Raw genomic sequence first — 12,216 nt, forward strand, 5'->3', positions numbered from 1 at the left:
AGCTTATCTTTAATGTGACCACAGAGCAATGGAAACATATTTTTTTTTCTGGCGGATGCTTTTTGAAGTATGTCAGACTTTACTTTCATTTTAGGTTCATCTTTCAAGTTTCACTACTTAAATTTCTGTTTAATTTGTGGGTATTTACATTTTTTATATTATCGTTTGGTATATTTACTGAGTTGCAAAACACCTTTTGACAAATTGAACGTGACTCATTCCTTATTTGCTTTCTGGGGATAACATCTAACATCATTTAACCAGTTAAAGTGCTGCTGTAATACATTCACAAAGAACACTTCAGTAGCCATATAAGGCTGTTTCTGCAACTTTGGGCTATGGAATTTTGGATTTATGTTAAAATTTGCAGTGCAATGCTTGATAAATATATACACAGTGTTATTACCCATCTTGACATAAAAAATATTACTAAATAATGTGATTTAATCAAATTTATGAAGCATTTTATGGGTTCTTCACGTCCCACAACTGTGGTCTCAATGTTGAGATACGTAAAATGAGTTAATTCAATATGACATTTTTTCAAATGGAATTGTTTCATATACATATTACTTTACACCATATTCAAATTATTTTTATCTACAAATCATATATATGATTTTTTCATCTTAAATGTCTTAAAAATAATAAAAAATTTAGAAAAGGAAAATGTATCAAATGAACATTATTGTAATGTTGCAGTACAACCATAAAAAATAAGCATGTTACAGATTAAAATCTTTACCACTGTATGTAGTTTGTTTATGATGGTTAAAATTAAAATTCAAAGAGGTTGATTTTTTTTTTTATTTGGGAGAATCAAAAGTGACTGTAGTTGTAGAATCACCCACAAATGTCATATCTCTCTATCAGATCTCTACTGCACATTGGAGGTGGATTCCTTTGGCTTCTTTTCAAATAAAGCCAAGACGAGAGTGTACCGATACACCACTGAACCCAAATGGAACGAGGTAAGAGACCGGCACAATATAAGCATGCAACTGCACAGTTGGAATAAAACGCAGAGTCTATATAGATAACCGAGGGGTCAGTTATGAATTGATGCTGAAACATTTTTTGCAGTTTAATGAATCAATCTTAACATATTAATGTCTGTGTTGCAACCTGAAGGCATTTTTAAAGTTAGAAATTGAACTGAATACATGCACAGATTTCTAAAAATGGAATATGTCCTTCATCGGAAAACCATGTCATGTTTGTTTCTTTTCAACTAACGTACATGAACACATTTCCTTCCTTGTACAGTTTGTGCTGCCTGTCATGCATCTGACATCTGGTCCTGTAATCAGTTCATCTTTAAGTAAAGCGCCCGCAAACACAGAGCAAAAACACACACATACTGTATATGCATGCATGCAAGCAGGCATACATACACAAACACGCATTAATGACGCAGCTGGATGTTGGAGGTTAGGGGAGCTTTGAGACACAATCAGCGGATCGGTTCATCTGCGGCACAATTTTTTCTTTTTTCCCCCCATCGTGGACCCAAATACTCTTTGAGGATTCTGCTCAGCAAAGTGGAAATAATATCAGCTAACGAGGAGCTGCTGGTGATGACTCACATCTGTCTAAATGCTAAGGCCTCAGAATGATGTGCAAAACATATGCAGAGTGCCCCCGTACATAATTACAGGGAATGTTGGTCAGCTGTGTGGTGGGGATGTATGAATTAAAACGTAGGGTGGAAGCTGATTTTTTTTTTCCATTCTTGCTGTTATTCTTGTGTCATTGTTGTTGTATTTTTGCGCCAATATTTGCAAAAAAATAACTACTTTTATGTGTTTTTTTTCTTCCCCCTAAGGAGTTTGAGATTGAGCTGGAGGGCTCTCAGACCCTGAGGCTACTCTGCTACGAGAAGTGCTACAACAAGACCAAAACGAACAAAGAGGATGGAGAGAGCACAGACCGCATCATGGGGAAAGGACAGATCCCGGTATGACATGACGTCACCCCCCCATCCCCTCCCTTTTCAGCAGACCCCAACATGAGTCATTACTGATAGGCAGTTATGTCACCACCTCTGCCACAAAGCATGAAATCCATATTATTGCTCAGTAGAACGGCTTAAACTGAGCATGATGTAAAAATCGGCTGATTAGATTAATTACCCTAAAATGTCATGGATGGGTGGTTATATGGAGAGAAATTCAGAGGATGTGCAGCAGTTTTTTTGATAGAATGACACAAAGCTTTAATTTTTCATGCCATTGATCTACCACTGTGCTGCCAGGTGTAGCTGTTTAACGCATTACTCACAGTACAGACTCTGTAATGGTTATTGAGTAACAGCAATGCCATTCTGCACATGTGGAAATAACATCAATACAATGAGGTAAAGAGTGGCGAAATCCTGATAATACCTCGGGGAAAAAATACAACACAGACACTGTCCTCAGCAGCCTGGCCGTGAGATTGGCTGATCGCAGGTTGATAGCAGATCGAGATAGCAGGTGATTAGGTTGCCAAGACGACGCACAGCCTGCAGGATAATGCCAAGTGTCACTCAGGAGATCAACAGAGAGAAAGCAAAGATACGAGGCAGAGAGAGATACAGACGGACGGAAAGATTTAGTCGGAAAAACGAGTCTCTTCTTTGTTTCACCTCCTTCTCTTACTCCTCAACAAATAGCAGGGCAGGTGTGTGTGTGTGTTTGAACATTGTTTCACCTCACACCCACAAAAACACGCAATTCTCTCGGTGTCTGAAAAATGTGTTATTTTGTGTTTTTTCTCAAACTGAGAAACAAAAAATCAAGAAAAATACAAAACCATTAGATACTAATAACAGTCCCCTTTTATATGAGTGATATTTAAATCCATACACTGAGAAGCCTGTGTCCCTGAACAGCCATCTACACTAGGACGAGTCTCCAAACTGTGAGTTACAGTCACATGCTCCACCTAGTGGTTCCTCTGGTAATCCTGTGACATGATCACGTCTTGACAGATGATGTCATTTAAAACAAACCACCCAGCATGGTGAGAAAGTTGCTCAGCAGGATTTTCATAAATACAGGGCAAGAAACTGGCACTCCCGTCTTCAGTAGAGGCCACAGTGGCTGATAGAACCCACAGATTACTGTTCAGTTTTACTGGTTTTACCAACCGAATGGATGTTAGGAACAGAATAAATTAACCACTAACTGCCAGAGTGGCTGGTAGCTGAACATACCGTCCAAGTGTTGGTCGGGAAGGAAGCTCAATAACGCCCCAAAGTTGGGTTAAATTTTAGCGAGGAAAAACTGCCATGGTCATTTTCAAAGGGGTCCCTTGACCTCTGACCTCAGGATATGTGGATGAAAACGGGTTCTATGGGTTCCCATAAGGAGGGAAGGAGCTTTGCTGTTTTTTTTTGTGGAATATAATTCTTTGTAGAAACAGCTCAAACCAAAAAGCACTCTCAGCAGCGAGAGATTCACTTATGAGAAACATGATCCAGCCTCGCACGCAACCAGATGAGGCTTAGCCTCGGTAAACATACAACATACAGTATACTGTGTGTGTGTGCGTTTGTTTCGGTGTGTCAGATGTAAGTGTGTGTGCTCAGGTTTTACTGCCCCAGATGGCGTGTCTCTTCAGATCCGAGAGTGTTTGTTCATGTTTGGGTGTGAATTAAGTCTCTTTAAACAAATTTTGATGTGTTTATTGTATTTATGAAAATACAGTAAAAGGGATGTAACATGCAACAAAACCACCTTTGAAAACATTCCACTACGACAGAGGGAAGATTTGTACTGTTGATGCAATTATAACGTTATGCACTGCTTTGTGGACATAACTGAGCAGTACATAAGTAGGACAACAGAATGTATAGATATAACATAATCTCAACAAAGCAAATAAACATTAAAAATCCACGTAGCTGCAGTGGTTCATGAGAAAATAGTGAGAATGTTCCTTTATCCATGGCCTATAAACTTCCCTAATTTCCAAAATGTTGTACATATCCTGCTAACTAACTAACTAATGTAGAAAAACTCAATTACGAGTAATAGTCCTGCATTCAAATTTCGTACTTAAAGGTGCAGTGTGTAGGATCTGGTGACATCTAGCAGTGAGGTTGCAGATTGCGAACTTCTCCCGTGTGCCAAGCGTGTAGGAGAACTATGGTGGCCAACGCGAAAACAAGAAAGCTCGAATGGCCTTATCTAGAGCCAGTGTTTGGTTTGTCCGTTCTTGTCCGTATGTAGATATAAACGTCTCATTCTAAGGCAACGAAAACACAACAATTCTTATTTTCAGGTGATTATACACTGAAGAAAACATACTTATTTATAGTATATCCCATGTCTGCCAATAGATCCCCCCTAAATGTTACACTCAGTTCCTTTAAATTGCAGTAATGCATTTTCTGCTTCATGTACTTAAAGTGTAAAAGTAAAATTTGTAAATCTTTATATGAAAAGCAATTAGTAAAATGTAGTGAGGTTAAAAGAGCAATATTTGCAGAAAATGGAAATACTAAAGTGTATATTGTACTTAAAGGACCAGTGTGTAACAATTATAGGGGGATCTACTGGCAGAAATGAATATGATATTAATACATATTTAGTAAATAATCACCTTATAATATTAATCGTTGTGTTTTCGTTACCTTAGAGTGAGCCGTTTATATCCACATAGGGAGCGGGTCCTCTGTCCACGGAGTCCGCCATTTTCCACCGCCATGTTTCTACAGTAGCCCAGAACGGACAAACCAAACTCTGTTAACTTTTCCTGCTTGGGCCAAAGTCGATAACGTTACTCACTCCCGTCGCCGCCGCTCTCTCTCTCTCTTGCTTCACCACTCACTTCCCACATACACACACACTACGCACTGGCTCTGCTCCAGCTTTAGAGGGGGGCCTTCACGTTTTCACGTCGGCCACCGTAGGAGAGGCTTCAGTTGGTTGCAATTTTGTCACCTCACCGCTAGATACCGCCAGATCCTACACACTGAACCTTTAAGTACATTACTTGAGTTAATGTACTTACTGTATATGTACTTATGTAGTTACTTTCCATCACTGCAAATAGGAAGTAAAACACACTGATCCCCCAACACGATTGTAGACCATTTGAATTGTTTTATTTAAAAAAAAAAAAAAAAACAGCTTACTAATGATGATCTTGAAGTGTGTGGATGTAGTGAAATATCTCTTAAGTCCAAATGAAACATCACTCAATATATGCTAACATGTATTGTCCTTTTATGTTGCCTCCACCAGCTTGACCCTCCGACCCTCCAAGGCAAAGACTGGCAGAGAACAGTTATTCCCATGAACGGGGTGAGTAGATATATTCTACTTTTTCCTGTATTTCCTCCCCGCACGCAGCAGATGATTTCTCTGTGAAGTCCACATCTGGTTTTTAACATGGCAGGATTTCCTCAAGATCATCAAAAGCCACTGCAGATGGATGTCAGGCTTGTAGCACTCTGTAAACCTGTTTTGACGTTAAGCCCTTTCTTCCCGTGTCAGATCGAGGTTAAACTTTCCATGAAGTTCACCAGCCGGGAATTCAGCCTGAAGAGGATGCCCTCACGGAAACCCATGGGCGTGTTCGGAGTCAAGATCTCCACGGTGACAAAGTGAGTTGACATTTGAACACAGGAAACTACCTCATTATTAGTAATCATCTAGTCACCAGTACTGTTAAGGCCCAGACACAAACCAACCTGTCTTAGTAACATTTGCTAATTAGCACTAACAGTACAAATACAATGCATATTTTGCATGATTGCTCACCATTTTCCAAAGCAAAACATAATATTTAGATTGCTTTCCTACTTTCTAGGCAGCCCCTGCCATTTATTTCCCGTGGAATGAAAATCAACTTGCAGATTTCACACTTAATTATTCGTTCATTTGAGCACTTTGTTGCCTTAATGTCTTAGGTCAAAGGAGGTAGAAGAAGAAAGGGAGGGAGAGCATGTAGTAGAGGCATCAGTGTGTTGTGTGTTTGGGGCCATTGTTTGCTGCTGATGAGTGACATATCTGATAAATAAAAGATAACAAGTGGGTTAACTACATTTACCAGCAAAAATCAATTAGCGCTGTAGATAAAACGAGCACAAGCAAAGAGCCAGAGGCATTACGAGCCCTTCCAGTAGTCATAACAAGGCAAAACACATCTTTTAGCCTTGTTCATTTTCTTTTGTTTCAATAAACAAAACATTTAGTGCCTCGTCGTTTATTCATTATTTATGCTGGAAAGTGTTTCCTGCTTGGGCCGAGGTCCATAACGTTACTCACTCCCGTCGCCGTCGCCCTCTCTCTCTCTCTTGCTTCACCACTCACTTCCCACATACCCACACACAACGCACTGGCTCTGCTCCAGCTTTAGAGGGGGGCATTCACGTTTTCACGTCGGCCACCGTCGGAGAGGCTTCAGTTGGTTGCAATCTCCTCTCCTCACCTCACCGCTAGATACCGCCAGATCCTACACACTGGACCTTTAAGTACATTACTTGAGTAAATGTACTTAACTGTATGTGTACTTACATTTACCAGCAAAAATCAATTAGCGCTGTAGATAAAACGAGCACAAGCAAAGAGCCAGAGGCATTAGGAGCCCTTCCAGTAGTCATAACAATGCAAAACACATCTTTTAGCCTTGTTCATTTTCTTTTGTTTCAATAAACAAAACATTTAGTGCCTCGTCGTTTATTCATTATTTATGCCGGAAAATGTTTTACTCAATATAAAACTGCTTGTTGATGATCATTCATGTTTGTGTTTTTTTCCAGGCGAGAGCGCTCTAAGGTGCCCTACATCGTCCGGCAGTGCCTAGAGGAGATCGAGAGGAGGGGGATGGAGGAGGTGGGCATCTACCGGGTATCAGGAGTGGCCACTGACATTCAGGCCTTGAAGACCGCCTTTGACACCAGTGAGTGTGATATGCTTTGTGCAGGTTTCATGTAATGAAGTCGAAATGTGTTTAATTCACTTGTAAACATCGTGGTTATAATACTATAACTGCCATGCATTTCTAGGAAACAAGGCCGAGAGGATTTATTGACCGTCACCTGAAGGAAACCCTTTTTCTAATCTCCCTATTTCTGTTAATCAGGTGATCATTATTGTAGCTCTGTGTGTCTGACTGTGAGTTAACATGAGGCATTTTCTCTGATGTGAAATGATTAACAGATTTCTGAACTAATTCCTTATGAACTTGCATTTTGTGCGTGGTAATAGTGAACGTAGAAGACGCATGGCGACTGCTGCTCATGCCGAGGTGTTCCCCCCGTCTTACCATCTTCCTTCCTTGAGAAACCCCCTGTCTTCATGTTGTTCTTGTCTCCTCTCCTGCAGATCATAAAGACGTGTCAGTGATGATGAGCGAGATGGACGTCAACGCCATCGCTGGCACCTTGAAGCTGTACTTCAGAGAGCTGCCAGAACCGCTCTTCACTGACGATCTCTACCCCAATTTTGCAGGCGGCATCAGTAAGTCACAGGGCTACTGGCATTCTCAAACACAGCTAATTATCAGTAGTTGCAACTTCTAAATATCTATTAAGTGTTGTTCAAGAAAAAGTCCTTCATTTGCAGGATATGTAATAACTCGTTTCCTTTGCTTGTGTGCAGCCCTTTCTGATAGTGTTGCCAAAGAGAGCTGTATGTTGAACTTACTGCTGTCGCTGCCTGAACCCAACCTGGTTACATTCCTTTTCCTTTTGGACCATATGAAGAGGTAAGTAAACACACACATGCTTGCACAATATGTAGACAGGAATGCCCCCGTACACGGAGAGAACAAGTAAAACAGATACATTCATAACAACACGCCATAAATATACAAGAGGTGCATTCAGCTGCACACATGTTTACATTCCAGATAGATTTTAAAGGAACAGTGTGTAACATTTCAGGGGATCTATAAGCAGAAATGGAATATTCATAGCTACATAGCCGTCCTGCATAGCCTTGCACTTGGCGGCTCACATTACCGCAGTCGTGGAAAAGGAGGAGTGAGCGGAGGGGTACTCAGTTGGTTGCAATCTGCAACCGCAACACTAGATGACGCCAAATCCTACACACTGTCCCTTTTAATTAAATTTTTGTGTCCCATTGTTATTTAAATGTTGTTTATAATATTAAAAACTTTGCAATTGGGAGAATGACAGATAATATCCCATTGACATGATGTACTGTTTTTAAAATGACCTCCTGTTGTGTGCAGTTTTCACTCATGCTGCTTTTACACTTTTAAAGCAAAAAGCAGTCATTCAACTGCAACAGCAAAATGGCTCCTGGTTACCATGGTGATTTTGAATAACAAGAGGCTCAAGCACTAAAGTATGTGAGCACTAACAATGCAGCCAAATCAGTTTGAAAGCATTGCAAGATTGCGTAATGGATGGTGCAAGGCTGTGGCTTGAACATTATAGTTAAAGGGGACCTATTATGCTTTTGTGCTTTTTCCCTTTCCTTTAGTGTGTTGTATAGTTTTTTTGTGCATGTAAAATGTCTGCAAAGTTACAAAGCCCAAAGTCCACACCAAAGGGAGTTACTCTCCCCCACAGAAACACTGCTCCTGAACTGCCTGACACGCCTTGCTTGAAGTCCCGCCTTTTCTTCCGTAACATGGTGATGTCACCAAGTAACACATTTATATAATACCTGCGTAGCGGCTAGCTTGGCACGCCCTCAAACAAAGCTAGTTAGAGCGGAGCTGGAACGGAGTCTGACGAGTTTAGTTTGGTTGACCAATCAGAGCAGACTGGGCTTTTCGGGAGGGAGAGGAGGGGGGGGGGGGGGGGGACAGAGCGTTTCAGGCAGAGGGTGAAAAGAGGTGTGGCAGCACAGCCGGTATGAGAAAAAGAAAGTGTTTTTTGTACATTAAAGCATGTAAACATGTTCTGGTAGAAACCCAAAATACAAGTATGCACCGGAAAAAGGCTGGATTAGGTCCTCTTTAAGGACGCAGGAGATTGGAAGATGTCGAGTCAAAAGAAGGAAACTATCCCTCATTCACTGTTGTATTTAATATATTGTTAAATGTCAGAAAATGGTGAAAACTGTCCATCACAGATTCCCATTTCAAATAGCTTTCTATCTTCTGCTGTAGGACTCTTAACATCTCTGATATTCACATACTTGTACGCGCAACACACAGATCCATCACTGCACATTAACGTCACCTGTCTTGTCATCTCTCTAACGCCACTAATGGACCCGTCTGTCGTCCTCTCTCCTCAGGGTGGCAGAGAAGGAAAGCATCAACAAGATGTCTCTCCACAACCTGGCGACGGTGTTCGGGCCCACCTTGCTGAGGCCTTCCGAGAAGGACAGCAAGATCCCCGCTAACCCCACCCAGCCCATCAGTATGGGGGACAGCTGGTCCCTGGAAGTCATGGCGCAGGTGAGCCAAACACAGACAGATCTTCTTCTGCCATTTTCATCTTTGAATTTTTTGTGATGCTTTTATTCTGAAAAAGATGCTCTGCTTTCCTGCAAGATTGAACAACCACAACCTCATTTGACTTTTTTTTCTATTTCCTCGCAGGTCCAAGTGTTGCTGTATTTCCTCCAGCTGGAGACGATCCCCACCCCGGACAGTAAACGACAGAGCATCCTCTTCTCCACTGAAGTATAGAGCTGACACTGACTCTGCCGAACCATGAAGGAGTGAAAAAGAGACGGACCGTGGCTCAAAGTGAGCCTATAAGTAGTATGTTTTTGAATTGACTGACCAGATTGCAGCTGGAAAGGATTGTCTCTGGCGATGCCTGCTCTACCCCACCCCCCTCTCAAACACAAGAGGGCGCCTTTGGACCTCTGAAACTCGGAGGATGCAAGGTCCTTGCCGTTCATCATATCTCTCATTACCTTGATATTTAGTGTGATTCCTTTTACCCTTCAGTGATGATGTGGGTACATCTGCCATCTACATTTCTCCACCCGTGCTCTCTGTTGGTCTCGACAAATGTGGTTCAAAAATCAGGAAGTTGTCAAAATCAGTCCATAAGAGAATGAAATGCATCTTTCTTGATTCTTGAATTAGTTTGCCAACAAGTCAGACTTTCGATGTTCCCTTTTGTTTGGGCATTTGTTCTCTATCTGTATTTTTTTTTTTTGGACAATCATCGACTCAAGACTCCTGCACAATATGTTTATCCATCTCAAACATTGCTTCACGTCCTGCTGAGGAAAACTCGAACCGTGTCTTAGAAAATCTCAGCACACTGTTTCTGAGAAGACAAGAGGAGACTAAAGGAAGGAGTTAAAAAAAACAAACTACCACGATACTGGCTTTCCATCTTTGTGTCAGGAAGACCAACACCTGTATGTTAAAGTGTTTACAACGTAAACAAACCCCGGTTGGAGTCAGAGACAAGCGCTTGGAGAGGGACTGTAAGAAAAAAAAGGATTAGTAATACACTGCAATCTGACTGTCTGCGTTTTTTTCACGCCCATAAAAGCAAATTTCTTGTTTGTTTTTTGTGTTGTTTGTGTCTCAAGGTAGTCTTCAGCTTGAATATCCAGGAAGCAATATATTTTCTAACATAGGAACTGTCTGTGTTCATATCTTTGCGGACGAAATGTCCTCCTTATTGTAACATAGGACATCTTGCCAAATTAATATGTTGTTCGTTTGTTTCTAGGAGAAAAGGAAGCCGTTGTATTTACAGATACCATATGTACATAATCTTAAAGTTGTATTTTTTTTTTCTTTTCTTTTTGTTTGACAGTATAATCATTGTTGCTATTATTGTAATTTATTTTGGGGGGCCTCGGGGGGGAGAAATCGGTTTGTTTTTCTACGTGAACTTTTTTTTTTCTGTTTGATTAAGAAAATGGTAGGTCTTAGCCTTGACTTTGAGTCTTGCAGTAAATAAGCAGGATTTAGCCTTGTTCTTATAGAAACTGTCCAGCCTATCGATGATTCATTTAGATATTATTATTATTCTTATTATTATTATGAAGGTAACACACACATTGTAGTTACATACTGTATGCTGCTGTGGAAAAGGCACAAGCTCTTTAACTGCTGGGTGTTCCTCGGCAGAGCGTCTCACATCCAGAGACCGTCGCCTGTCTAGCGTAGACATTATGCAATGTCATAATAGAGCACACACACACACACTCACACACACACACGTATGACATTGTCTCTTTTTGTACCATTTAATCTGTGGCTGCAGAAGTGCACTCACGCAATGTTAGAAGAACTACTGTATTACAATTCAAGTGACCTGAGCACTCGGCATTTATGTCCGTTGAAGAGCTGGTTTTAATGAAGGAATATTATTTTTGTTTCATCTTTTTTTTATTTATCTCATGCAAATGGCGAAAATATCCTGTTAGTTCTTTGTCCCTTTAACTGTTCTTCACACCTGAAGGTGTCCGTCCAACTCAATGGCCAATTTAAAGGAAGATATCTTGTTGATTCTAAAAAATTACATATCACTCATTTTCATTTCTGTGTCTTTGATTTAACATGCAGGCATGTTTTATTGTTTTTGTTTCTCCATTATTTTTTTTTTGCTGTCCTGTTCACAAATGTGTCATCATAGACTTTGGGATGTTTGGTAACTCGAGAGTTTCCTTTTCTGGCCTATTAAAGGATAGGTTCACAAAAAATGTGAACCTATCCTTTAAAGGGATATTTCAGGTGTTTTGAAGTGGGGTTGTATGACGTACTTATCCATAGTCAGTGTCTCTACAGTTTCTACAGTAGAGGGGGCAGCAGCAAAATGTATTTTAGCCGCCTAAAAAAAAGGCCCACCAAATAAAATCAATATCCCTTTAAGTGTACGCTATATTTACAATATTTTCACAGATTTACCTTACCATCAGACAGCCCTTTCCAACGGGGTACTGAAGCCGTTGTATCCATCTATGCTCTCGCCAAAGCCACCAGACTCCATTGAAAAAAAATGTAATTTGACCTCACAGAACGAGGGGGGTTGCTGGTCTACCACTGCCTCGATCGGTTAGTTTGTTTGTGCTATTGTGTGACTTTGAACACTAACTACAACCAACCACAATAACACAAACAAACTAACCGATCGAGGCAGCGGTAGACCAGCAACCCCACACGTTCTGCGAGGTCAAATTGCAGGTTTTTTCAATTGGGTCTGGTTGCTTTGGCGAGAGCATAGATAATGGCATCAGTTCCTTGGCAGAAACAAAGACTGTATAGCTGTTTCACGGCAAGGTCACGCAGCAAAATAATTCTAAATATAACGTACACTTAAAGGGATAT

The 12,216-nt window shown here is 40.8% G+C and overlaps 1 protein-coding gene across 1 annotated transcript in view; it reads left to right on the forward strand.

The window, feature by feature from the left end:
- bcr (BCR activator of RhoGEF and GTPase) overlaps nucleotides 1-11,687 on the forward strand; it is a 101,401-nt gene extending 89,714 nt beyond the window's left edge. Inside the window, exons 15-23 of the mRNA XM_037753830.1 lie at nucleotides 874-971; nucleotides 1,826-1,957; nucleotides 5,232-5,291; nucleotides 5,484-5,593; nucleotides 6,752-6,891; nucleotides 7,317-7,451; nucleotides 7,593-7,698; nucleotides 9,207-9,369; nucleotides 9,514-11,687. Of these exons, the coding sequence (XP_037609758.1) occupies nucleotides 874-971; nucleotides 1,826-1,957; nucleotides 5,232-5,291; nucleotides 5,484-5,593; nucleotides 6,752-6,891; nucleotides 7,317-7,451; nucleotides 7,593-7,698; nucleotides 9,207-9,369; nucleotides 9,514-9,603 (1,034 nt within the window). The 3' untranslated portion in view covers nucleotides 9,604-11,687. The remainder of the gene's footprint in view (nucleotides 1-873; nucleotides 972-1,825; nucleotides 1,958-5,231; nucleotides 5,292-5,483; nucleotides 5,594-6,751; nucleotides 6,892-7,316; nucleotides 7,452-7,592; nucleotides 7,699-9,206; nucleotides 9,370-9,513) is intronic.
- Nucleotides 11,688-12,216: the final 529 nt, after the last annotated feature.

The sequence above is a fragment of the Sebastes umbrosus genome, chromosome 19 (assembly GCF_015220745.1).
Source record: "Sebastes umbrosus isolate fSebUmb1 chromosome 19, fSebUmb1.pri, whole genome shotgun sequence".
NCBI lineage: Eukaryota > Metazoa > Chordata > Actinopteri > Perciformes > Sebastidae > Sebastes > Sebastes umbrosus.